Source organism: Oculina patagonica, chromosome 12, assembly GCF_052425735.1.
Source record: "Oculina patagonica isolate OP01 chromosome 12, crgOcupat, whole genome shotgun sequence".
Lineage (NCBI taxonomy): Eukaryota > Metazoa > Cnidaria > Anthozoa > Scleractinia > Oculinidae > Oculina > Oculina patagonica.
In genome coordinates, this window is record NC_135769.1 from 387409 (window position 1) to 413811 (window position 26403).

At 39.0% G+C, this 26403-nt stretch overlaps 2 protein-coding genes and 2 long non-coding RNA genes across 10 annotated transcripts in view; 1 reads left to right on the forward strand and 3 right to left on the reverse strand.

The window, feature by feature from the left end:
• LOC144631481 (uncharacterized) overlaps positions 1–3459 on the forward strand; it is a 43509-nt gene extending 40050 nt beyond the window's left edge. For all 5 annotated transcript variants that reach the window (XR_013566750.1, XR_013566749.1, XR_013566746.1 and 2 more), the window contains 4 exons: positions 1423–1511; positions 2158–2255; positions 2700–2812; positions 3185–3459. This is a non-coding gene — a long non-coding RNA (uncharacterized LOC144631481). The remainder of the gene's footprint in view (positions 1–1422; positions 1512–2157; positions 2256–2699; positions 2813–3184) is intronic.
• LOC144631471 (uncharacterized) lies at positions 956–4951 on the reverse strand. 2 transcript variants are annotated; one of them, XM_078489913.1, is made up of 6 exons: positions 3935–4951; positions 3489–3547; positions 2707–2796; positions 2088–2170; positions 1809–1863; positions 956–1426 (listed from the first exon to the last, which is right to left on the reverse strand). In XM_078489913.1, the coding sequence occupies exons 3-6, from the start codon at positions 2788–2790 to the stop codon at positions 1328–1330; spliced, it is 321 nt and encodes a 106-aa protein (XP_078346039.1). In that variant the 5' UTR covers positions 2791–2796; positions 3489–3547; positions 3935–4951; the 3' UTR covers positions 956–1327. The 2 variants fall into 2 exon arrangements, with proteins under 2 accessions (XP_078346039.1, XP_078346041.1); XM_078489915.1 differs by lacking the exon at positions 3935–4951 and having other exon boundaries at positions 3489–3775.
• Positions 4952–6071: 1120 nt separating this feature from the next.
• On the reverse strand, positions 6072–17596 carry LOC144631465 (uncharacterized). Of its 2 annotated transcripts, XM_078489899.1 has the most exons (10): positions 17203–17596; positions 16535–17048; positions 16059–16116; positions 13640–13694; positions 12766–12810; positions 12467–12510; positions 12021–12111; positions 11497–11573; positions 7742–7808; positions 6072–7332 (listed from the first exon to the last, which is right to left on the reverse strand). In XM_078489899.1, exons 5-10 carry the CDS (start codon positions 12808–12810, stop codon positions 7231–7233), a joined length of 426 nt encoding a protein of 141 aa, XP_078346025.1. In that variant the 5' UTR covers positions 13640–13694; positions 16059–16116; positions 16535–17048; positions 17203–17596; the 3' UTR covers positions 6072–7230. The 2 variants fall into 2 exon arrangements, with proteins under 2 accessions (XP_078346025.1, XP_078346024.1); XM_078489898.1 differs by having other exon boundaries at positions 16535–17596.
• A 5216-nt stretch (positions 17597–22812) lies between these two features.
• On the reverse strand, positions 22813–24207 carry LOC144631979 (uncharacterized). The gene is made up of 4 exons (XR_013566833.1): positions 24000–24207; positions 23798–23874; positions 23593–23659; positions 22813–22935 (listed from the first exon to the last, which is right to left on the reverse strand). It is a non-coding gene; the product is annotated as an uncharacterized LOC144631979 (long non-coding RNA).
• Between the last annotated feature and the right edge of the window lie 2196 nt (positions 24208–26403).

Sequence of the window (26403 nt, forward strand, 5' to 3'; positions counted from 1 at the left end):
TTTTCTGTCGGTGGTCGAGTCAGTGATGCGTGCATATGAAATGCTAAACATGTTCCGTTCCGTTCAGTTCACAAGAGATCATAATAACTTTTTGAACGCAGTGAGTAACCACAACTTTTGGTAATCTTTAGACGTCCAGCTATTTCAAAAAAATAAATATTTTAATAGACAGAGCGTCTTATTTGAGAAAGGGGGGGGGGGGGTTGTTCGGGGGGGGGGGGTTGTTTATTTGAGGTCAAGCTAACAAGTAAATATATTCTCCTGAATGGCATTGCTATGACATACTAGTACGGTATGCTGCTGTGGAAATTTCAATAAACGTTCAAAAGAAAAGTCCGGCGTAACATAGCTAGGATGGATGCTGTACAACAAAATAAAACCTAGCAGTGTTCGCGTTCCTGTCTTCATGACTGACACATTTCCTTTCTTGTGTTAGTGCTCAGAGTCGTTGGAATGTCGAGGATCCCTCCAGCGTGTTTTTTTTTATAAGTTGGAGGAGGTTCTTAAAAAACGAGGAGGACGTTGGAGACATTGCCGTTTATGAACTCAGTTAAAACTTTGTAAACGTTGCATGCTCTTTAATTGGTCATATACCGTTTATGTTCTGTTTGTCACAAATCTTGATTGCAACATAAACGCCAATCCGCAATAATGTACCTTTGGGTATTTATCAACTTTGGATACCCAGGGGCAGTTTTTCGTCGCAGAACGAAGAGAAAAATCGCCCCGCCTTGACAAACTGCCCCTTTCTCGGAGATCGGTAACAATAAATCAATCTGAAAAATTGACAGAAAATTGCAGCCCGTTAATAAACGCCGGGCCCGATTAAACGCCGGCTTCAAATAAACGCCGGGTCCACCAAGCCAAGTTTGAAATAAACGCCGGGGGCGTTTAATTGAGAAAATACGGTACATGCTATGACATCTCGAAAACACCTGCGAACGAAGAGTCTGGAAACGGTGCTGTATGTCTCGTTTTATATAGTGAGCATTATGGTACTCGGTATTCTGGATATATAAAGCAACTTAATAACATAAATAAACGTCACTCTTTTACCGCATTGGTTTATAAAATGATGACGATAAACTTCAGATCGTAGTACATTTCGAAGTAATATGCTCTCTTTAGCTCTTTATTTATACCCAAGTGACAGATCTTGCTATATAATGGTTTTTATTCTTCCGTCTTGCGAAAATAGTTAAACCTTATAAAGTCCTACAAGTTTTTTTTTCTATGTCAACTGTATTTACATAATGACATCCTATTTAGCGTCCTTAATTTTTAAGGTAATATAAAATCACGTTTGCCACAGAGTCCGATAAATAATTTAGAAGCTGGAACTTAAACAGCCAAGTAAGGTAGGATCTTCTCCCTCAGTTGGGATGTTTCTATGTGTCCTGATCGGAATGTTTTCGCTTTCAGGTATCTGCAAAAAAGATAATATAGAATGAGACGACTGGAAAGGTCCCTTTGACACTGGTGACATCTCCATAAGCTTTGTGGATTACGAGGTAAAGACTTGATCACTAAAACATTGAAATATTTCCTTTTTATGTCAAAAAAAATAGAAACTGGAAGAAAATGAGTGGACCGTTTAATTTTTGGTGCTTATGGGCTAATATTCATCGTCAACTAGAGGTCTGACGCATGTCATAAGCGAGCCGCTTTCCCTTGGACAATCTGTAGAACATGATGTATTGTCATTGAAGTTAAAAAGTGTCCGTCCTCAGCTCCTTCCCTAGAATTGTTTTTTTGTTTTGTTTTTTTATCTTTTCTTTGCACTTGTCATTTTATAAGTAGCTACTCACCTGAACAGCGGCTGACATCAAATGCATACATGGGCGGGATGCTGTCCAGCAGGTCCTGAAAATGAAAAGGATTTCAAATCAAAACGTGCTTCACTATTTATGCCTTTTGTGTTTTTTTTTTTTTAAAGTTAGACTTCGGGCAGTCCATTTCTTCAAACAAGAAGCGAAAACGCGTGGCTTATTTACGGCGTAAGATACGGGAGTAAAATAGGATCTGCTGTAGTCTATATTTAATGAGTGGGAAATTAGTTCTGGAGTTGTGTTATTTAGGTTACTTACGCGGTGTCGAAGTGAACATCGTTCTGCTCTGTGCACTGTTCAACTTTTTTTCCTTTGTCTGTAATTCCAGGCTGGTGGAAATCCTGTTGAGGCAGTGGTGTTAATTGTCAGTATTAGATTAAAGAAAGGATGTCAATGCGAGTTTTCACTGTCGCTAAGGACCCGGAAGTAAGTAATTTAGAATGTAAATTATTATGTTATTCATTATGTTGCAAATAACGGTATGATAACGCTAGTGCCAGTTGTTTGGTAATCACTAGAATTTTTTTCTTTTTTTCCCTTTGCTGTATTAGCATAGTTTAGTCGTCAATTTCTCTTGTAGAGGTAAATGCGTAAATCCCGTAAATGCGCGTGTCTCCACGCTTGATTGATATCCACGTGTTGACATTTCTGCGCGTGATTTACCTCTCAACCCCCAATTTTTCATGTTTAGTTCTTGAGGTAAATTGTCGGACGAACTTCACGCCCAGAACTTTCTACTGGTCCACTGACTTACAAAATGAACTGAACTTGCTTCAATTTTTAGCGAAAGCAAAAACTCGTGTGCGGTTTGAAAGCACGTGATTTATTATTGTTTATACCAACCTTTTACTGAATATTTTATTCTCATAGAGCTCACCTTTGCCACGATTTCCAAGCTGGGCTTGATGCCACCTTTTTTAAGGAGACTGTCAAGGAACCTCTGTTCTTCTTGAGTTACCATTTCAAACTGGAAACATAAAAGGGTCAGTGGCGTTTCAGTTTCTTGAATTTTTTAAACAACTTGTAGTTCTCCTTCAAGAGAAATCCCGAGTTTGATGTTTTTAAAGATCGAACTCGCTTAGAAAAGGAAAGCCTACAGTTCAAGATTTTATGAGCGTTAATCTCACTTTTTAACAAACTTTGGTACGACTTTTAATTTACTAAATTATAGGAGGTATATATCTTTACTACAGACCTATATGACCCTCCAAGGATCTTTGCTATTTTATCGTTTTGGAAAATCACCTCTGATTTATCTTTTATTTGAGGTGATCCACTTTACAGGGGGAGAGTTTACTCGACTTGTTTGCTGCGGTTGTAAAATTATATTTCTTGTTTTTCCGATTTGTTGTTAGGTCTTGAAGTCAACGACAATACACCGGAACAATTTCGAATGGGAGAGCTGCTACTTGTATATCAAAGAAGGCGGCAGCACCAACGCGAACAGCAAAAACGAGAGGCACTCCAGCTTTCGTGCATGGTTTAAATGCGCAGAGTGTTTATCCAATGTTTCAAAAAAGGAAAATGTGAAATAATATTTACTACAACTTAAATTACCCGAAGACACTAGGACAGAGAAAAGGAAATGTGTTATAAAAGTGCAATTAAACATTCACGTTATTTCTTAACATTAGTGCCTTATAATTTCTCTGTACTCACTTGCAGGCTATTTCCTGAATCTTGGGACACTGTTCGATTCGTTTATTATGGCACACAACCTGCGAAGATGAGAAAGACAGGCAAGAAACGAATTAGAAAGGAAAAATGTTTCTTGACAGTAAACTACATTTTACAAAGATATGTATCGCCAAGGTTCGGCGAAGAGCACGTTTGCATAAAAACAGATAAGCGTTGAAGCTCGTGCAACCCACACGAGGCACTTCGGAGATCTTGCTAAGATCGTGTTCATGCGATGCTTTCTTCTGGTTTAGTTACAATGGGCACTACACGGGAACACCAAAATACTTTGAACGAAGAAGTCTCTGGCGACTAGGATGAACCTTCGTACCACGTGTAAGACTGTATGTAGCAGCCTTGAATTTGAAATTAAATGTACCTGTTTATAGCATGAATAGCATGAAAGAAACGGAAAAATTGTAACTTACCGTGCTTGAGGCTTTTGAAGACTGAAATACAACTTTTCGCCTTCTTTCTCTTTGATAATTCCCCTTGACGTTTCATTGGGTAGTACCAGCTGCTGGCGTCTAAAAGCAGCGCGACTGCGCGGTCAAAACGCCAACACGCCAACACGAATGAGGCGCCTGTCATGGCGACTGACTATCAAATGTTGCGTTATCTTCGTTACAGAGATTATCTTTTTAATTGTTTCAGCTAAATATATCAACGACTTTCAGTACAGTTGCTCTTAACATCCTCGACTCCTTCAAATGCCTGTTCCTTGCGGTTCAAACATTTGTTTCCACACGGTTGTGTCAACTGTTCTTTTCTTCTCCTTGTCATGTCCTTCGCTGTTATCACTGTGTTGTTGTCTTGTCGGTCGTTAGTGGACTGTTAATTCTGTCTCACGCAATGATCCCAAGGCGATGTCTTGAAAAATCCACGTTACACTTGGTTCCAGCCAATTACTTACAGTCACGTAATCTCACGTAATCCCGGTAGCTGCAGTAGTTGCCGTTGAGAGAAACATGCGATTAGGCAGAAAATTTGTCGCTGTGTTATTTCCGCGGTTGGTCGCCATCACTGCACCGTCGATACTTTTGCCAAACGCTTTGGTGATATGTTCCTTAAATTTGCTGCGTTCGCGGGAAATTTCCCAGTCACTTACATTGTCCATGGTAATGACATCATGCGTAAAATAATCACACTTTGTCCCAAGGAGGTTGTCTTCAACGATGTTATTTAGCTTTTGTTTACCGCAAAGCGAATTTGGCCGTTGGAGTTTAAAGAAAGAGACAGTTGTAAATAAAACTGTTTGGGTGAAAACGAAAGTGCATTCAATCAAATCTGGTATTTAATGCGTCATACAACTAGATATGCCCGGACCTGTTTCGCTCACAGCGCCTACTCAATGAACCGTTCAGTCTTACTATTGACCACTATTCTCTTTAAAATCTGTTTGCTTCTAAGACACGATTTCTGTCAGTAACGACAATCGCTAGAGCAATCAAGCAATTCATGGTTGCCAAGGCGGTGACCTTTGAATTGATTTCCCAAAGAGGCTTCAAAATTAATTTATTCATAATGTCCCTTTAAACTATACGGTCCATAGGAATTTTTGGATCTGAGGGTACATTCGAGAACAATCCATGATTGTTAAAGTTCGTTTTGTCTGTATTTTTCGGCCTATATACCCTTGAATCTCGCTATTTGACCTTCCTCGGAAAGTTGACATAAAATTTCTCCCTCTAGCCGGTCTTTTCAGTGTCTATTCACTGATTAGGTGAATAAATGGAATTATCATATACAAGGGATTGTCGCAATAAATGTCTGTATACAGCTATTTCAATAAACGTTGTCGGGTCAAAGCTTAAAGCTAAAAGGCAAGACCGTATGGCGTTCTGGGTATTCACTACAAATTTGCATATAAGCTTCATTAAGCATCATCGCACGTGGAGAATTCACGAGTTTGTTTTTTCCTCTCAGGAGGACTTTCTGTAGCTTTACCTTCACTGTCGCTTGGTTCTGAGTTTTGAAAAATCTTTTTAAATTCAGTGTGGCTAAAACCACCTTGTTTCACATGTCTAAAGAAATAGTAAACGTGCAATTTTGCGTTTGTCATGTCATTATATATTTTAGTATTCAGCACGTGCAGTTGCCCTCTTCTTCTACCCATACTGCCTTTCAGTCTTTGATCCGGACAACGTTAATTGAAATAGCTGTATATCAACAAATGCTCAGAATTGACATACCGAAGGGGTACGGTAGCGAGAATTAATAGCTTTGGAATAATATCAACAAGTTATGTTTTGTTAGACGCGAATCTGTCATTGTATTAACATGGTTAAGAAGGGACAAACTTGACTTTCTAAACAGTTCAATTAGCGACTTCGGAATTTAAATTCCACTCGACTTTATCAGATCTTCATAACAGTCTTGTTTAGTGAAGCGTTTATCGCCTCGAGTTCGAGCAGGGTCGTAGTCACGCTTTAAGCATAGACGAGGCAAAATCTGCGATCGCCGAAAGCACGAGTCACTAAATTGAGTGGTTTGGGGGTAATGCACCCCAGAACATTTTGAAATCTAAAAGCCCTGTAACGCTATTTACCGCAGCATTTTCATATAAGATATCTCTTCAGAAAAATAAATCTCGATCAACTGGAGATTATTTTACCAACTAAAAGTATTTTGTTTTTAATTTGGGGTTAAATCTAGACGAGGAAACGGCCTCGTCTTTCCTCTTATTAGCTACGGCCCTGGTTCGAGTACCCTTCATTGGTTTGTGCAAGGCTGACTTGGAAGTGGGTTATAGAAACAATTGCGTTCATAACTGAGGGGGTAGGCGGTGGGGCAAGAATTGGGGGGAGGGACTAAGGTATGGGGAAGGAAACAACTAGTTGGAGTGATAACGGAAGTAGCGTACTTAGTCCATGACAAGGTTGCGAGAAAACAAAATGAAAATAAACATTGTTTCCTACAGTAAATCTACTTTATTATTGCTATAAACATTTTATTTAGCTATCAAATTGTAGGGAAGGTAACGTTTCACCTTTACCTTTATGAACTGCTATTTACATCATTTTACGTTAATACTTCACAAGATCTCGTTGTAACGAGAAAATGACTGGAAACAGGTCACCCAGACTTCAACTGACAAAATTGACTACAGTATTTTCTCCGCCTTCTATATTATGTTTATTTTCTTCAGTAATCATTTGAAGCTGTTTGAAGGGATTTAATGGACTTTTGTTCATCAATGACTTTCGTTTGAGATCGCTATAAATGACTAAGGACATCAATGCATCAACAGACGGCATTAACAGGTTTAAAGATCTTTAAAGTTATTGCTAATCTTTGTCTTTTGACTAGACACTTGGAATCTGGCTAACGTATCCTTGATCTTTTAAGTATAGTAAAATGTACTGTTCCTCCATGTTCGCAAAAGCCGATCAGTAACCTTCGGAAAGTTTCGGAAACAGCCGGAGCCCTCGAGCGGTTTTGTGAAAAAAAAAATACCGCAAACAAAGTATACTGACCTCCTCCGAGGTATCTTCGGAAATGGGAATAAACTTCTGTTGACGCATTGCACGTCCTTACTCGCCCGGCCTGCGTACTTTCCTTAATACAACACTGGTATCTCAGTTGCAAAAATAAACAGCAATACTACACACCAAGTTACTGACATGAAACCTATCCAGTATTTTTTTAGCTGGTAAACTATAACTGCGTTAATTTAATATAATTTGGTTTACTTGGATCTCGGCAGTTCCTGTAAACTGCCCTACTAACGGAGGGTTAACAACAAAACCAGCAGGCACATCAAGGCAATCAAATTGTGTTCCGCGCATCTTATAGCCAGCAAGTGTTCATCATTATTTTCCACTGGCTAAAATAAAGAAAAAATAATTAAAGTAATATGTTAGAGTAATTTCACTACACCCTTGAAATCGTTATTACACTTTAAGATAATATTAGACACTAATACAATTGTTTTCTTTTGTTTAGTTTTGACTATTACATACTAACTGTTAGATATTGTTTCACGGGTTAAATGAAATGTAAAATATTCGATTTGCTTACTTTGTTAATAAAGAACATTTTCTTCAACGTGGCATTCAAAAACCGCTTTAAGTGAAGGTTGTATTTACAGTAAATATATAGAAGTGAACGTGCTTGGATTTTTCTTCCCTGCCGCCCCTTACTTTTTTAATTAATTTTGCAGACGTTGCCTATGAACGAAATGATTATCTACTTTGCCACTCTCATGAAAAGCTCTTATGATTTACAAGGCTCACTTGTTTATTGGCTTGATGAGTTTGTCTTGTACCACTTCCAGACCACTCGTACCAACTCCGCGTTCCACTGCAAACAAGAGTGAGTTGCATAGTTGAATGATAAAATACGTGATCTTTTGCCGTTTTTTCGACGTTTTTGCTTGTTTACAAGCTAAAAACGTAGAATAGGGGTTATGTGGTCAAAATTTGGAACCACATATTTGTAAACTCTCAAGAGACTTTTTTAATTTCATAAGGGACTGTTTTAATTTCTCAAGGGATTACTTTCCGCTGTGGGTGATCACTTGCGATCTCGTGGAAAAAACGTGACTTGTTACATTTTACAAACGTTATATAACAATTTTAAAAGTGACATGTCAGCTTTCTTATCTCAACACACGTGTGTCTGAAAGGCGATCTATAAAAAGCGTCGCACAAACAATGGATTGCGTAACTAACGCTAAAACACGAATAAATAATCACTAGCACTTACATCGTTTAAAAATTACAAACGTCAAAAATAAATCATACCAAAATCTCGCTCTTTTCAAAAATATTATTGAAGTTAAAACAAATGCAAGAGATGGGGGCTTCTTTTAGCTTAGGAGCGGTTAAAAATTAGGCCAAATTTGGTCGCTACATGCAAACGCCATTCTATTTCGTCATCAGCCTAGGTCGTTAGGGACGTGACCTCGCGTTGACAGGGAATGACAGCAATGTTGCATGAATCGGCTTTACAACATGCGATCGTATCTACGCAGTTCGAGTGGAATTTCAGTCAAAGACAGCAAAATTCTTTCGTATTTCATCTTCAAATATAATTCGAAAGCATTCACTGTATATATGGCTTTTGTTTAATCCTGGGTCTTGATATCCGACCCTCGCAGAGCCTAGACAAAACGCAGCTTGAGTGTAACGATTTGTTTACGCTGATATGCGCAATGTTTTCTCCGACAGTAGTCGGAAATATCCGTATTTTTTCGTGCTTTTTCGTGGAGCAATCGTAACGATACGGCCTTGAACACATTGAACAGCGGTCTACCTATAACAATTCTAATATGGCGTCGCAAAAACAAAGCGTCGAACGCATATTTTGCTGTTTCATTTGCTAATTTCGCTGCCGTAATCGACTGCCTCGAAAGGTCCTTGCAATTTTAAAGTATAGGATTGTCAGATCTCGGTGAAATTTGCACTGTTTATTTGTGTAATGTTAAGGAATATGTGTATAAATACCCGGCGCGGACGAGCCATTTTTGACAAAATTATATGGCTTCATTTCCTCCGCGAAGATAGGAAATTGTTAAACTAAACTACAAAGAAACTGTAATGATAAGTTCGAAGAACAATGCACAGGATAAACCTTCGACTCATACTTCATGCAAAAACGTCGATATCTCGAAGAGACTTTGATTATCTATTTGGCCTTTATTCAGATAACCAATCGGGTACCTATATTTATTTTTTAAATTTCTAATATTTTTTCAGCTACTGTATTCTATTTTAATTAGTCATGACGAATTTTCAAATGCTCTACCGTTGTAGACCGTTATAGTCGGCGACTTAACTCTAACTTATGATGTAACTGAGAGCGACACATACCACAGAATAAAATATTTGAAAAAGATTCCAAAATATAAAACATTACCGTGTAACCGATGCACTGGTGTTTATCAAATATTAAAGGAGAAGTTCACTCCAGAGTGGCCATTTATTTTCTTTACGCCAATAAAAAGTTTATACAAAGATACGTTATTCACCAAAATTTCAGCATCCAACGTGCGCTATAACCCTACGAAATCTTTCTTTGAAGTAGCCCAAAACTTGACAACTGAACGCCGCCATCTTGAAGCTGGTAATGTATGCGTGACGTCAAAGAGCTCAGCCTGAAGTTTGGCGGGGAAATTTAAATACTCGAAACTCCTTATTCCTTTGTAGTGGCTTTTGTTTGTCAAAATGCTTGTTTGTGCAGCACCATTTTGCTCACACAGATCTCCCAGAAATACAAAAAGAGGTGTTTATTTTCACCGTCTTCCGATATTTAAAAGAACAATTGCTCAAAAGCGGACACAAATATTTGTGTGTTCCGAAAACTATGTGGAAGACTGCTTCAAAGTAGATCAGAGATGCAGTCTCCCGCGTGGAAATACCCACAAAAGATAGAAAAAGCCAGACGCAATATAAACCATTTTTAAGAAATCTCCTTCTGTAACTCCCTTCAAACGACATGCAAGCGAAAGAGGCGAAAGAATAAGGAAAGAATGGAGGTTAGTCATTTTGCTTACCGTGTTTTCTCAAATCAAACACCTCCGGCGTTTATTTCAAACGTGGCGGGGTCCGGTGTTTATTAACGAAGTGCAATTTTCTGTAATTTTTTCAGTCCCGAGAACCTTGATTTTTCTCGTCGTCCCGGCCGACAAACTGCTCTTGGGTCTCCGAGGATGATTTTTACCAAAGTAACAGTATTGCATACGGCACGTGCATGTTGCAATCAAGATTTGTTACAAACCGAACTGCAGAACATAAACAACCAATGAGTCCATAAACGGCAATGTCGCCAACGCCCTCCGCAGTTATAAACGTTCACTGTTATAAACAACAGTGCGTCAGTCATGACAACACGAACCTCAACGCGAACATTGCTGTTTCATTTTGTTTACAGCATCCATCCTAGTTATTTTACGCCGGACTTTCCTTGAACATTATAAAAAAATTACCAAAGAAGCAAACCGTACCAGTTTGTCGTAGCAGTGCTACTGATTTAAGAGAATATATTTACTTGTTTGCTCGACCGCAAATAAACGCCGGGACCTCGATCAAACGTCCCCGGTGTTTATTTAAAAGTTAGAATTTTTGACCCGGCGTTTATTAATACGAAGCCGGAGTTTAATCGGTGACCCGCGTTTAATCGAGCAAATACGACGACGGCAAATAATTACAGCATGAACAAAAATTGACTTAAATTGGCAACAACACTTCTCAGAATAGAAATAACAAAACGGGCTAAGTTGTTAAAAATTTTGGATGCAATGACTGGGTTGTACATGTAAATAAATATAGAAGGAGAAAAAGATACAAACAAGTAATAAGTTAAGTTAAAATTTGCTTGATCTAAAATGAAATAATTCAAACATTTCTAGCTCAGTCAGTCGACTACAAAAATGACATAAAGTTCACTTTGGGAGTTGCGATCTTATATTTGATCAAGAAGAGTTTCTCTGGTTGATTAAAAGTCCTCCCTGAAATCAACTAAAAAGTGAAATAACATAAACGCATCATTGGTTGGTATTGCGTCTGGCTCTTTCTTTTTTGTGTGTGGGTATTTTCACGTAGGAGACTGTATTTGTGATCTTCTTCAAAGCAGTCTCCCGTATAGCTTTCGGAACACACAAATATTTGTGTTCGCTTTGGCAGTAATTTTTCGTCCCTACCCATTCTTATTGAGTAATTTTTCTTTTAGATATTGAAAGACGGCGAAAAGATTTTTGTATTTTGACAAACAAACGCCACTACAAAGAAACAAGGAGTTTCGACTATTAAAATTTTCCCGTCAAACTTCAGGCTGAGCTCTTTGACGTCACGCATACATTACCAGGCTCCAAAATGGCGGCGTTCAGTTGTCAAGTTTTGGGCTACTTCAAAGAAAGATTTCGTAGGGTTATATCGCACGTTGGAGGCTGAAATTTTGGTGAATAACATATCTTTGTATAAACTTTTTATTGGCGTAAAGAAAATAAATGGCCATTCTGGAGTGAACTTCTCCTTTAACTTCAACTTACTTTACGACTAGACGAGGTTCAATCTCTCTCTCTGTGCAAAATCGCACAGGGTTTCCTTTCTCTGATTCCCAAGTTTCCTATAGAAAAAGAAAAAAAATTGTCGGTAAGTTTAGTTGAGACAGCAAGCCAGCTATCACACATAGAAGATATCGACCATTTCTATTTATTTGTTTTATTAAGAACACCCAAGGAATTGCAATTTTCGAGTTCCTCGGCTGTTCTCGCTGACTCATACAACTACCATATTTGTGGTCCATTGTATATGAGCAGCTCAAAAACCATGGCCTGTAAACCAATCAAAACTCGGAAATTGCAATAAACCATGACTAGGTTTTAATAAATACCATATACATATCCTTGTTACCGTTAGGAAAAACAATAAGGCTAGGCGAAAGGTGGTGACTGACTGACTGACTGACTGGGTTGTTGCCCTTTATGTGGAACAAGTCTTTCCCAGTTTAATTTTTTTAGAGGATTCCACGACAGCGGCTGGTCACCTGGATTTTTTCTCAGTTTCACAATACCTCGGAAGACAGCAATTCATGAGGGACGTTTTCGTGCTTTTGCAAGCCTTGAGTTGGTGGCGTTGGTCTGTTTGCATCGTCTGCTTGGGCTCTGTTGACGAAGTTTAAATTATAAAGGAAGCAAATATGATGAATAAAAGCATTGAACGAGTGAGTGAGAATGGAAAAGGAGTGAGGACCAAGGCGATCTCCTTCAGTGCGTCACCATTTCTTCTTTTATTTTTCAGTTCCGTTGGCGCGCATATTTCACCCGATGTACCACTTTTTGAGACTAATTATTGTAACATAATTAAGCAAATTCACATTAACGTCGATTTTTATACTCATGATAAAAATATCACTGCAAATATTCGTGCCGTATCATTCTTACGAGAGTTATGCATACCAGACGTACCACAATTCCTTGAGAATGTTGTGTATTAGAAAATAGAAATGTCATCTTTTACCTAGCATTGACGTCTTCATCCTCTGAACTTGCCTGATCAACATCCTGAGGAACAAAATGCAAAGGATGTTGTTTAATGCCGCCATGGAAATTAACCATTAGTATTACCTGTAAATAACTAGCCATAGATAGTGCCCCCCCCCCCCCCCCAATTAGTAGACTCTATCTCCTATTTAATTTTATTGACACTGCCGGTAATGTATCATCATCATCATCATCATCATCATCATCACAGAACAATTTTGAGTGCCCATGCATATAAACCGTGGTCAGTTGAGCTTTGAAACATATCATGCTTACCATAGGTTCCGATGATGATCCGAGACTCTCATCAGAATCTGCCATCTGAAAAATAAGTGTACATAAGTTTAAAAGCGATCTTCATCGTATTAGAGTAGTAAATAAGCAAACCAGCAGCACACATCCTACTGAACACTAGCAGGGTGGAAAAGGAAAGCTCTAGGTCATACAGCCAGGCCATCGTAAAGGGTCTTCCAGGGGATAGTGATATGCCGAATATACCGTATATGAGGGGGCCACAATTAAAACCCTACAGAAGAATTCAGATGCTGATCTTATTCAAGAAAACAAATGCGTTATTAAACCTTGAACTTGATATGAATGGAGTAACTACCACAATATATCAAACACCTTTCAAAAAGGCCTAAAAACCCTTGTGAATCAGTTATGCCCAAATCCTCTGACCTAATTTTCGATAATGTTTGGTAAGGTCCTTTAGAGAACCTAGCCGCAGGCTCGCTCCTAGGGTCAAGTCGCAGCGACACTACATGCAGCAAGGATTTCACAGAAGAAAATGTAACGCGGACATAACACGGCGGCACGTCCCTACACAAAATCGTGAACAGTGGGTAAATTTGCCTCTGAAGTAAGGAAACAGTTTTGACATTTATTAATATATGTTTTTAAAAAAAAAAAAAAAAAAAAAAGGTGGAGCTGTTGGGGTCGTGAAAATGAAACAAATATTTCGGGACTACCAAGAGCAAATAGAGCTAGTGGATGGCTTGAAGTTTTGAGTGTTGAACCTACAGGGGCCCACAAATTAAGACCAGTGCTGGCTAACCAAACCCGGTCAAGCAGCCTTCTCTCCTTACTTTTCTTCCTTTTTGTAAAGTCTACTAGTCAACAAGACAGCAAAACAATATCGATCTCTTACCTTGTTCAAGATAAGCTTGGCACAGACCCACCGACCAGCCGCTTTTCACGTTGAGCTTCAAATGAATGAGAGAATCAATGAATGGACTGATCACATCACAAAAGGCAAATTTGCATAAGTGTGAAGTGAAAATCTGCAAAAGGTTACATGTATAAACCATAGTTAGTAGAGGCCAGTAGTTATATAACTTTCGTCTTTAAAACCACAAAGCGTGCATTTTAAACACTCAATTAATAACGAGGTTCAGTGATCAACATTAAGTCACTTGTTCATACAGCTTGTTTACTGTGGCTGTACAACCAGGCTGTCCCTTCTCTAGTTACATTACTAAGGAAGGAACGTTTCAAAGAGAAAATTTGTCGCGCGCCTGACTCAAAAACAAATTTCTTGATTCGCATGCGACAAAAGCAAACTAAATGATCCCATTATTCCCGATTGTGAAACTAAACCTAACTAAGTTCAAAGAGCCACTTAAGTCAATGAAACTGCTCTATTGGGGTGGTAGCTGTACTGTTGTTATTCGAAAGCGAAATTGCGCAGTCGAAAAGCGCGGAATCCTGGTTTGGAACCGTAGCTACAAAGGGAGGTAGATCTCTCATCATTTGATGTTCTGTCGCCATTTCAGCGCTGCGTTCATTTACGCACGCCGCGGACAGCACAACTCGGTTGCCCTGAAACCTCTGTGATTCCACTCGATCGAAGTCGTGTTCCCCGGCTGGCCAGATATAATCGTCATCTATCGTGCTACACTCTTTTTATTTTATAAGAATCTAGTTTATAAGAATATTGAGTTGGAAATTTTTTTAAATACAATTAAATACTTTTGAATTAACTGAACCGTATAAAATCCTTTATTATTTTCTCTAAACGGCAAATCATTTAACTAGCCAATAAAACGATGAAAACCTGCACTAGCCAAATGTTCAATGCTTATGACAATTCAAAGAACGGTACATTAATTGATACCTGCTAAAATGGAAATGTCAAACATCTAGGAATGTACATAAAAATATTTTCAGCCTAAGTTTATCAGAAAAATAAGAATATCCAGCCTAGTTCAGAAAAACAATATTCTTATAAAATAAAAAGTGTGTACATGTCAGTCGTTCCATTTCTGCGTCGGACAAAACCAGTGGTAAATCCGAACTCAGATCTTCCGGTTCGGGGACGACTTGAAGACCGTTTCTCCTCGGTGGAAAATTTCGTTTAAAGCTTACAGTCTGGGGCAGGTAGTTTTCAGGAGGAGAATACGGTGGAGTCGGTAGCGCGAACTTCTTCCAAAAGTCGTCGTTGGGTATCGTGGGGTTATACAGATCTTCCGAGATACTTTCCACGATGACATCTTGGGGCGCGGAGGAGTCCATGGGCTGAGGGCCGCGTAGTCTCTCGTCAAAAAACATATCGTAACACAGTCTGTTATTGGAATGAACGTACATGTTATTGGGATGCGCTTGGCCACCATTCATAGTAGTGCACATTTACCTTTTTGCGTTTTTAAATCTGCACGCTTGCCTGTTTACTTAAACACTACGTACCAAGCGATTGGACAAGCGCGAGTGAGATTTGTGAGGAGAAAAAAAAATCCGCTTTCAAACCGACCAGCCGCTTTTCACGTTAAGCTTCAAATGAATGAGTGAATCAATGAATGGACTGATCACATCACAAAAGGCAAATTTGCATAAAGTCATCAAAATCCGGCCCACGTATTGCTGGAGAGCCAAGCGTGGGTCACACGCGTGTTCGTTTGAATTTGCCGTCAGTCGCAAGTCGGTTATCATGCAATATTGGTTCGGTTCTCACTTGTGCAGTGAGCTGTGAATTAAAAGGAAAGAAAGAAATTTTGTAGTATATATCTTCACTACAGACCTGTACCCTCCAAAATCTTAGGTATTTTATCATTTTGGTAATTAAATCGCCTCAAAACTATGTTTTATTTAAGATGTAGCCACTGTACAAGGAGAGAGTTCATTCAATACGAATCAGTAACGCTTTTACTCGACTTGTTTGTTGCGGTTATTATTTCATTTCTTATTTTTCCGCTTTATTGTAAGGTGTGAAAGTCAACGCCAATATACCGGGGCAACTTTAAATGAGAGAGTTTCTCTTTGTGCTAATGCCTAACTGGACTTGTGTGCTTGGAAGAATTAAGGATTAGGAAGGCAGTAGTACTGACGCGAAAAGCTGTAAAATCGATTGTATTCAAGCTTCAGTAAATATGAAATGCACTCCAGCGTTCTTGCGTGGAAAACGCGAAAAGTGTTTATCCAATGTTTCAAGGAGAAAAATGGGAAATAATATGTACTGAAACTTGAATTACCTTCAAACTCTAGGACAGAGCATAGAAAATTTGATTTTAAACTGAAATTAAACATCACATTATTTCTTAACACTAGTAACATTATGATTTCTCAGTACTAACGTGTAATCTATTTCCTGAATGTTGGGTCCTGTTTGATTGGTTAACTAGCGAACACAACCTGGAAAAATACAAGAAAATACGGCATGAAACGACTTAGAAATCACGAAAGGCCTTTACAGTTTAAATACAGTTTGCAAAAATACGTGTCATTGGTGTTCAGCGATCACACGTTTTCTTTGAAACAGATCTAGAGAGGCGGGGAGGATACGCCGTTTAAGCTCGTGCTAAAGACACGAGGCACTTCATAGATTTGTTTATTAGTAGAACATTCGGTGCTTTCTACCGGTTTATACCCACAAGATATGTTACAATATCTTACTACACGGCAAAAACCAAAAGTCCTACCAGAAGTACATAATCTAGAACATGTTTCGGACCACGTGTATACGATTGTATTTAGCAGCCTTGAATTTGAAACGAAATGTAACCGTTTATAGCATGAACAAGAAGAAAGAGATGGCTAAATTGAAACTTACCGTGCATCACACTTTAGAAGAGCCAAATGTAGCCCTTCGCCTTCTTACTTTCTCCTTCTGAAACCTTGATAATACCCTTAATGTTTGATTGGACAAAGTCAGCTGCGTTATGTCAGCAGCCTGGGCGCGACCGCGTGGCGAAAAACGCGCGCAACACGAATTGTGAACGTGTTTTGGTCAACATGGCGACTGTCGATCAAATGTTGCGTTATCTCTGTCACAAAGATCATCTTTTAACTTGTTCCACCGAAATGTACCAACTGCTGCTAGTACTGTTGCCGGCTCTTAACATCCTTTTCAACTTCTTCAAATGTCTCTTCCTTGCGGTTCAAACATGTATTTCCAGAAGGTTGTATCACTGAGCTTTACTTCTCCTCGAGTTTCATGTCCTTCCTCTGTTGTTGTCTTGTCGTTAGTGGACTGTTGATTCGTTTTCACGCAACGATTCCAGCGTACTTGGCTCCAGCCAAGATGTACTTACAGTCACGCAATCCCGTGAAATCTCTCGTCGTTGCTGTTGAGAAAAAACCCCACTTAGACAGAAAATTTGTTGCTGTGTTATTTTCGCTGTTGGTCGCCATCACTGCACTGTCGATACTTTTGCCAAACGCTTTGGTGATATGTTCCTTAAATTTGCTGCGTTCGCGGGAAATGTCCCAGTCACTTACATTGTCCACGGTAATGACATCATGCGTAAAATAATCACACTTTGTCCGTTGTCTTCAACGATGTTATTCAGCTTTTGTTTACCGCAAAGCGAATTTGGCCGTTGGAGTTTAAAGAAAGAGACAGTTGTAAATAAAACTGTGTGGGTGAAAACGAAAGTGCATTCAATCAAATCTGGTATTTAATGCGTCATACAACTAGATATGCCCGGACCTGTTTCGCTCACAGCGCCTACTCAATGAACCGTTCAGTCTTACTATTGACCACTATTCTCTTTAAAATCTGTTTGCTTCTTTTTATAGAAGACACGATTTCTGTCAGTAATGTCAATCACTAGAGCAAGCAAGCAATTCATGGTTACCAAGGCAATGACCCTTCCGTAAATAGCTCTGCCAGAGAGAGGTTTCAAAATTAAGTTATTCATAATGTGTACGATCCATAGGAATTTGTGGATAAGAGGGTACATTCGAGAACAATCCACGATTGTTAAAGCTCAATTTATCTGTATTTTGCTGAATGTACTGATGCCTATGTACTCTTGAATCTCTCGATTATCTCTCTTTTACCTTTCCTCAGAAAGTCGAAATCAAATTTCTCCCCCTTGTGTCTTTTCGCTGTCAAGAAGACGGATTATGAGAATTAATGGAATCACCAAATGCTCGGAATTAACGTACCGAAGGCGTACGGTAGCAAGAATTAAAAGCTTTGGAATAAGAGGGTAAACAAGTTGTTTTGTTAGACGCGAATCTGTTATTGCACTAAGAAAAGGCAAACGACTGTCTAAACTGTTCAATTGGTGACTTCGGAATTTAAAATTTAAAATCCACTGCAAGACAAAGAAACTCGACTTGTCTTTACAACAGTCTTGTTTAGTGAAGCGTTTATGGCCTCGAGCTTGAGTACCCTGCATCGCTTGTGCAAGGTTGCTTTATACAAAACATAAACAATTGCATTCACGAAGCTGAAGTGAGGGGGGAGGGGGGAGGCAGGAATGATGGGAGGGGACTAAGCTTTTCAGTGGGGAGGAAACATCAAGGGAAAGTGATGAAAGAAGTAACATATTTAGTCGATGACGGAGTCGCGAGAAAACAAAATAAAAAGAAACTTTGTTTCCTGCAGTAAATCTGCTTTATTATTACAATAAACATTTACTGAGCTATCAAATTGTGGAGAAGGTAACCTTACTGTTTTTAGTACAAAAGTTTCAGTAGTCTTTATCTTTATTATCCTGACAAAAGTGACTGCTGTATTTTCCTAAAATATTATCTGTAACGTATTTAGTCGATGACGGAGTCGCGAGAAAACAAAATAAAAATAAACTTTGTTTCCTGCAGTAAATCTGCTTTATTATTACAATAAACATTTACTGAGCTATCAAATTGTGGAGAAGGTAACCTTACTGTTTTTAGTACAAAAGTTTCAGTAGTCTCTATCTTTATTATCCTGACAAAAGTGACTGCTGTATTTTCCTAAAATATTATCTGTAACGTATTTAGTCGATGACGGAGTCGCGAGAAAACAAAATAAAAATAAACTTTGTTTCCTGCAGTAAATCTGCTTTATTATTACAATAAACATTTACTGAGCTATCAAATTGTGGAGAAGGTAACCTTACTGTTTTTAGTACAAAAGTTTCAGTAGTCTCTATCTTTATTATCCTGACAAAAGTGACTGCTGTATTTTCCTAAAATATTATCTGTAACGTATTTAGTCGATGACGGAGTCGCGAGAAAACAAAATAAAAATAAACTTTGTTTCCTGCAGTAAATCTGCTTTATTATTACAATAAACATTTACTGAGCTATCAAATTGTGGAGAAGGTAACCTTACTGTTTTTAGTACAAAAGTTTCAGTAGTCTTCATCTTTATTATCCTGACAAAAGTGACTACTGTATTTTCCTAAAATATTATCTGTTCATTGCCCCCGCAGGGTTTTGGCCCAGAGGCCAAAACCCGAGGAGGCACCATAGGAGTCCCCGGGTGTATACATACAAGGACAATGAATATTTGTAAGAAATGTGTTTGTATTGGGCGAAGTGTTCTCGATTTGACGAAACTAGGCGCGCACGGTCGTCTCGGGTAATATTTTTGCAAGCGCGCACGGTGGTGTCGGGTACTTGCAACCACGAGGTCGCGTTTGGTCACCTTCGAGCTTCGCCATCTGCTAGCAGCATTTTGTTTTCCGGTTTTGGCCTACGCGTGTTCACAGATTTGTTCGAGCGGTTTCTCTGCTTTGGTTGTGTTAAGTGATATTTAAAGCAGTTGTTAGTAATACGTCGAAAGATTTCGAGCAATTGGTTTCGTGTTCTTGGCTACGTGCCGGCTACCTATGTTCCAAGAGCCGGTCCAAGAGCTGGTTCGAGCGTTACATTTGTAAGGTTTGCTTTCGGAGGTTTGCTGTTCGTATACATGTTACAACGAGTAATAAACAAAAGCGTGAACTTTGTCATGTAGTACAAGGTACAATTCAACGTAATTCGTTTCGCTAACAAACTGTCAGATTATTTGATCCAAAGAGTGGGTTGAATAAGGATCAAAAATTAATTGTTTTCTCGAATCTTTGAATGTGCCATATTTTGTTACTCGTGGAATTTTTTAGGCTTTTTGGCCTGGAAATTATTGTAAGCTTATTTTGAATGTTATAAGCCCGGGAATAAGCTTGTGTGTTGTCATCACGAATAATGTGTTATGTGTTATTTCCGCTAGGTGTTATTTTTGCGCGCTAGGTAATATAATTCGACTTGAACTTGAACTTGTGAATATTTTTAGGACGCAACGGTGTCACACAACAAGAAATTCCGCAGCAAACAATGTCGTGACGTACATGACACAGTAAAAAAGAAGCCTAATTGTGCAGTCCATCGGCATTAATAATTAAAGGCGACAAAAAACAAATTATAAAAAGGCGGGGGCAGCTTTATAGTGAGAACTATTACTAGTTTGATTGGCCAATTTAAGCGGTCTGAATTACCTTATTTGATTGAGTGCTGTTCATCAGTCGATCGATGAACATATTATAAATAAGGAGTGGATTATTTGTAGTTGAACATTAATTGAATTGTACATATTCAATTTTCCACAGTAGGCAGAAAGATATATTTGTTAGAAATTTCAACGGGAATGGCCGCGACACCCTCGTTCCCAGGGTCTACTCCGCTTTGAAGATGGTGGCTTTTTCTGGTTCGTAGAGAGGTATAAAGCGTTGGGAAGCGCAGGCTATTTTCAAAATCATCGACAAATTATTGGATAGTCGCATTTTGGACATTTATTTGATGGCATTAAAAAAAAAAGAAGAAGAACGAACGGCAGGAGGATTCGAAGCCTCCGCCCGCGCGCCCCTGATGGCGATGAAAGATTTATAGCCTGAATAGGCGTTGAGGGAGTATTATGTGGAGATCAATGTTATTTTAATCCGAAAAGAAAAACGATAAAAATGAAAGGCTCAGAATTCGAACCCACAAAAAAAAAAAGAAAAAAAAAAAAACCCTAGCCGGATTCGAACCCCCGACCTCAGTTCCGAAGATCTGATTTCAAGTTCGACGCCTTACCATTAGGCCACCAGCGCGCGGCGGCCGTGTGACGTCATTTCCGCCACACACCAATGTCACAAATATATATATATATATATATAACTTTATCACAAATGAAGACATTTTTTTTCATTTTTTTACCTATATTTCGACGCCTTATAGAGAAACTAAACGAATTTATTGATTACTTAAACAATGCGCATGGCACGATTAAATTTACTTCGAAGTGGTCAAGAGACGAGATCGAATTTTTGGATGTGAGAGTGATTAATGAATCGGGAAAACTGGAAACGGATGTGTATGTGAAACCAACGGATAGTCACCAGTATCTGCACTATAGCTCATGTCATCCTGGGTCGTGCAAAAGAAGTATACCGTATGCGCAAGCAATGAGGCTACGAAGAATTTGTTCGAAATCGTCCTTTTTCGAAAAGAGAGCGAAAGATTTGGTGCTTTTCTTAACCAACAGGGGCTACAAGAAAAGTTACGTCGAGAGCCAAATACAGAGAGTAAGAAGCAAGACCAGAGAGGAGTTTTTGACAGGAAATCATCAAACGCGCAAGACAAAAACACCGTTCGTGGTGACTTATCATCCGGGATTGCCAAACTTCAGCAGGATTCTTAGGGACTTACATCCAGTGTTGCAGTCATCTAACAGATGCAAGAAAGCTATCAAAGATGTTCCATTAATAGCATTTCGGAAACCTAAAAGCCTTGGTGATTATTTGGTGAGAGCAAGAGTGAATAATCGTGAACGTGGGGATTACAGGCCAGGCACATGTAAATGTACATCCAGAAGATGTGAAGTTTGCAAATACATCGATGAGAACGGTCGTTTTAAGAGCTCGCAAGACAATAGAAGTTATTCGATCAATTACAACCTTAATTGTAACTCTAGTTATGTAGTTTACTTAATTACGTGTAAGAAATGTTCGTTGCAGTATGTGGGCTCCACAACAACGAAATTTAGACTTAGGTTTAATAACCACAAGTCTAGAGTTAGGCGACACGAAATGTTGACGCAGGCCGAGAAAAGGGCTGATGATCTTTTGTACAGACATTTTTGTAGTGAAGGACATAATGGACTAAGCGACATTAAGATTCAATTGATAGACCGGGTTAATGGAGAACAACAGTTGCGAGAAAAGGAGGGTCAGTGGGCTTATAGACTGAAAACTCTAGATCCGAATGGATTGAATGATAATGATTTTTTCTTTGTACAAAATAGGCGCTCGAGACGTACGTAGATTTATGTAAAGTTAGTTAGCGCGCGCATGCGGGGGAGTAAACGAATTATTGTAGCGCGCGCGCGTGGTTGCTCAATTTGAAACTTGTTAATGTAGTATGGCGCGTGCAGGGCAACCGTTATTTACCCTGAAGAAGACGCCTATAAGGCGTCGAAATATAGGTAAAAAAATGAAAAAAAATGTCTTCATTTGTGATAAAGTTATAATTTTCTATGAAGATGGAAAGCGTTGGATGCTTGTGATGATATATATATATATATATATATAGAAATATATATGACCGTAAACTCCACACGAGATTTCATCCCGCCTGATCCCTTTGAGGGACAAAATTATACACCCCGCTACGCTCGGCCTTCGGCCTCGCTTCGCGAGGAATTATTGTTAAGCTTTATGTTTTCGTCAGACGTAAACTCTCGACGACGAAGCTCTTACGTTAACTACGTTTTAAACATGTTTTCATTAAAACAAAAACCTATTGTGGTTATTCCATGATTTTGCCAAATTTTTGGAAAGCTTTAGAAATGTTCCTAAACGTCGTTCAGTGTCTTGAACAGTCAGAGCCATTGGGCGATTTCCGGAAAATGATCGGAAACGTTGTATTGATTTTTTAGTAATCCTCGGAAATTGTTGCAGTATTCGGCAAATTGTCACAAATTTCCGTTGACAGCCATCAAGTAACCAGTATTTTCAACTTTGGCTCGCGCTGTGGAAATGTCAAACTACAGCACACCACAGTTGCAAGAATATACAACGAATGCTACATACTAAATTCCACAGGAAACCAAACCATGGAATATCCATATTAAAGACCTCATAACCTACACTGAGTATACTGTTCCTGTAAACTGTCCCACTAACGGAGGGTTAACGACACAACCAGCAGGCATATTAAGGCAATCAAGTTATGTTCCGCGGTTCTCATATCTAGCAAGTGTTGATCAGTATTTTCCTCTGGCTGAAATAAAGAAAAAAAGGTGCATGTCACTGAATATTCTTTTAATTTTCTGCTTCGTTCCGGTTAATTTAAAATATTCAAGTGGGTAAGCTAAGAATATTCGGTTTGCTTCAAACACCGTATTCGATGTTTTGACAGATAATTCGCGCAGATAGTTTACGAGTTACGCAGTAAATTCCCAAATGGGCGAGGCAGTCCAGGAACGAGTAAAATGTCCGCGCGTATTATCTGTAAAACCATCGAGTCAGTCCAATAAGGAATTTATTATTCGACTACTTTATTTTCCTTGTGTTTTAGGAATTTTTTCGGACCAAAGTTCGGTTTTTCTTCTTTGCCCGGTGTAGCTTTCTTCCACGCCTGCGCACTCAATTTTGCTCAAACCGTGATAAAAATCACTGTAGTAATGAATCATAGTCATAGTAGAATAACAACTAAGGGAATTTTTTTCAACCAGGCATTCAAAAACCTTAAAATTCTAAAGACTAAGAGTAACACTGGATTTTGTCTGGTGGCCGTAAATACCGCAAAAAATGCTTAGTTTTTCTTTCCTTTTTTCTGGTTTCCATTTGTAATTATTACATACCCGCCTCCAAACGAAACAAAACGATTATCTCTTTTTGTTTTCGTAAAGGGTTGTCATAATTTTGCACGGCTTACTTGTTTATTAGTTTGATCACTTTGGCTTGTACCACTATCAGACCACGCGTACCAACTCCGGGATCCACTGCAAACAAGAATGATTTTTTCAGTTCAATAACTATATCGTATCCACAATCTGCAGCATAAACGCAAAGGTGCTACAGCGACATGCCTCTGCAACTTGTCCCTTTGTGTGTCAACGCCTTAAAACTGATGCACTTACTTAACGACAAGACGGGGATTTAAGTCTCTCTCACTGCAAGATCGCACAGGTTTTCCTTCCTCTGATTGCCAATTTTCCTATTATTGAAAAGAAGGAAGAAAATCTAGCTGAGACTGCAAGCCACGTAAAACACAAAGAGGGTCACTGTATACCCATACCCTTGTTGTAATTACACGTGATTTTTTTTCGTAGTGCATAATACCTCGAACGCCGTCATTTCATGAGCGAAGCTTTCATGTTCCTTCTGCATGGTATGTGGTCTCAATGTTGAGTGTGCCTGATTATCCAATTTACTTGCGTCGACTGCTTGGGTTCTGTTGATAAAATAACCGTGAAGAAAGCTAACTAGATGCTTAATTACTATATGACTTGTTCCAGGCTCTCAGATCACAGGCTTACACGCATTCTCGCCGGCTTATAGCTGTGTATATATGTAATAATTTGCATTGTCTAACTGCCTATCGCCGAGCGACAATTAGCGCTTTGAAGTTTCCTGTAGTTGCTAGTCTGACAACGATAGTTAAAAAGCTAATGGATAATCCGGCATCCGGGGAGGGGAGAAATGCAGAAAATGGTTTTATACGAATACAGTACATGTGTTTGGGTAGAATGCTGCGGCTGGGTTTATAACAGTCTGACCTTGCATGGCAGACAGTGATCAAGATTCATTGAGGTTTCGAAAGTTGATCCCGAAGGAAGATTGGCCAGGGAAATCTAACATGTGCCATGCCATGGATGGTCGTTCTTTAAATAAGTTGGATTTTTTTTTCTGCGATGAGCCGTTACTGATTCCAGAGCCATATATGCTGTGAAGCTACAGAGAATAATTTAAAGTTTACATATACATCCAATGCCGGCGAAGCTAAAAAATAAAACTTTCTTGGAGCTTGAGTAAAAAACTTTATTTCAAAGTGATGTAACTGTGAATGCACATTGATTCCTTTTCTAGATAAACTATAAAGCTCGAAGATTACAGTGAGAAAATAAAATGGCCCTTTCACAGAAGAAGAAATATCCCGGAGCATGATATGCATTTCACCGTTTCACGAAAAAAGAGCCACACTTGATTTTTTTCACACGATCTTCTATAACTTGTGAAACGTTACGTCTAAAGTACTGTCCTGTATGGCATCATCACCATATGTCCGTTCCTTGTTCTACGCGCAACGAAAGAAAACCACTGAAGACAGAGCAAAGATTAATTCAAAAGGATGGAAGATTTGACTGTCACGTTCACGGGACAATGTTATTGTCCCGGGGGGGGGGGGGGCACTTCCTATAAATGGGCTAATGGGGATGTGCCGCTGGATGGGGTCGCATTTTCACGACTGGGCTGACTATAAAGGGGTCGCCATTTCAAGCATTTTTTATAGGGTGACTAGAATGGGGTCACACTTTTCCGGGATTTTTAGAGTACGAAAATCTGGCAAGTTGTGATTTATGAACGGAAATATTCGCCGAAAAAATGTTACCGTATTTATTGCTGTTGTTCAATATTTGACAAACAGCTCCCAGAAAGTGACTAAGTTGGGGTCGTAAAAATTAAATTTACCCAAAAGTGACTAAGATTGGGTCTATAATTGGCCATAATTTTTGTTGGGTATACCCAACAAAAATTTACCCAAGTAAATCCCCCCCCCCCCCCGGGGTTATCGTGTTAATGAAGGGTGTCGAAAATAATACAGACATTACGATACATTTATCATTTATGTTGATCTTGTTTCACGGAAAAGTCTTTTAGAAAATCAGGATTCACGGCTTATTAAACGAAATCACGATTCACGAGAAAAAAAAAATACGAAACTCTTTCATCGCGCGTGTTTTCTTGAACCAAGGAGTGATTGTCACACTTTCTGCTGTACTAACCAATCAAAAGCGACCATTTTCGCGCCTCGTGCTCGTTTGATGTGTCGTGTCACGCCATAATAAACATCCAGTGTTGGAAGTAGCTCTGTCGTTCTCGAACTGAAGTTTGGTTCCCGTTTTGTATTCGTTTTAGCAGCTCTTCTGTAAATCAAATATTTAGAAAGGTAAGGCATGGATTTCTTCGTTTCTGTGTTTGTTTTTATGGTTAAAATCTCTAGTTTTCGTTCAAAATGTATAGTTTTCGTTCGGACCCATGTCGTCGACAATTTTCTCGTGCCTGTGTAGTTTTGTGTTGTTGTCTGTCATTCGCGATTTAAATCCGCACACCATTGAGTTCGTGGCATAGTTTCTAAACAGGGGAATAGTGTAGAGGAAAACACATAACAGAGCCACGATATAAACATAAATATTATATTTAAAATTTGGGCCTTTGAACAATAGGCCTAGGGACTTTGTTGACAGTTTCCGATGACTGCACGTGGTCGCTCAACAGTTTATAAAACGCTGGAAACATGTAGCATTTTATGAAAGTTTACTTTCATTGTTTTGTTATACACTCTCCGGCATCCTTGCTTTGTGTATATGCTTTATTTGCTGTTGTATAGCTGATACAAGCTTTATGCAAATATCTCAGTCAGTCAGTCAGTCAGTCAGTCAGTCAGTCAATCAGTCAGTCAGTCAATCAGTCAGAAGCAATTAGCTTTGTGACACCGGTCACACAACACTGGAACCGGTTGACC

Excerpts from the sequence above, each read along its gene's own strand:
- LOC144631471 (XM_078489913.1), bottom strand. The coding sequence starts at position 2,790 with ATGGTAACTCAAGAAGAACAGAGGTTCCTTGACAGTCTCCTTAAAAAA. Across the intron at positions 2,171-2,706 it reads GCTTGGAAATCGTGGCAAAG|GATTTCCACCAGCCTGGAAT; the intron begins GTGAGCTCTATG and ends CTGCCTCAACAG. Across the intron at positions 1,864-2,087 it reads GATGTTCACTTCGACACCGC|GACCTGCTGGACAGCATCCC; the intron begins GTAAGTAACCTA and ends TTTCATTTTCAG.
- LOC144631465 (XM_078489899.1), bottom strand. The coding sequence starts at position 12,810 with ATGGCAGATTCTGATGAGAGTCTCGGATCATCATCGGAACCTATG. Across the intron at positions 12,511-12,765 it reads GATCATCATCGGAACCTATG|GATGTTGATCAGGCAAGTTC; the intron begins GTAAGCATGATA and ends TTTGTTCCTCAG. Across the intron at positions 7,333-7,741 it reads CTCATCAAGCCAATAAACAA|CCAGTGGAAAATAATGATGA; the intron begins GTGAGCCTTGTA and ends TCTTTATTTTAG.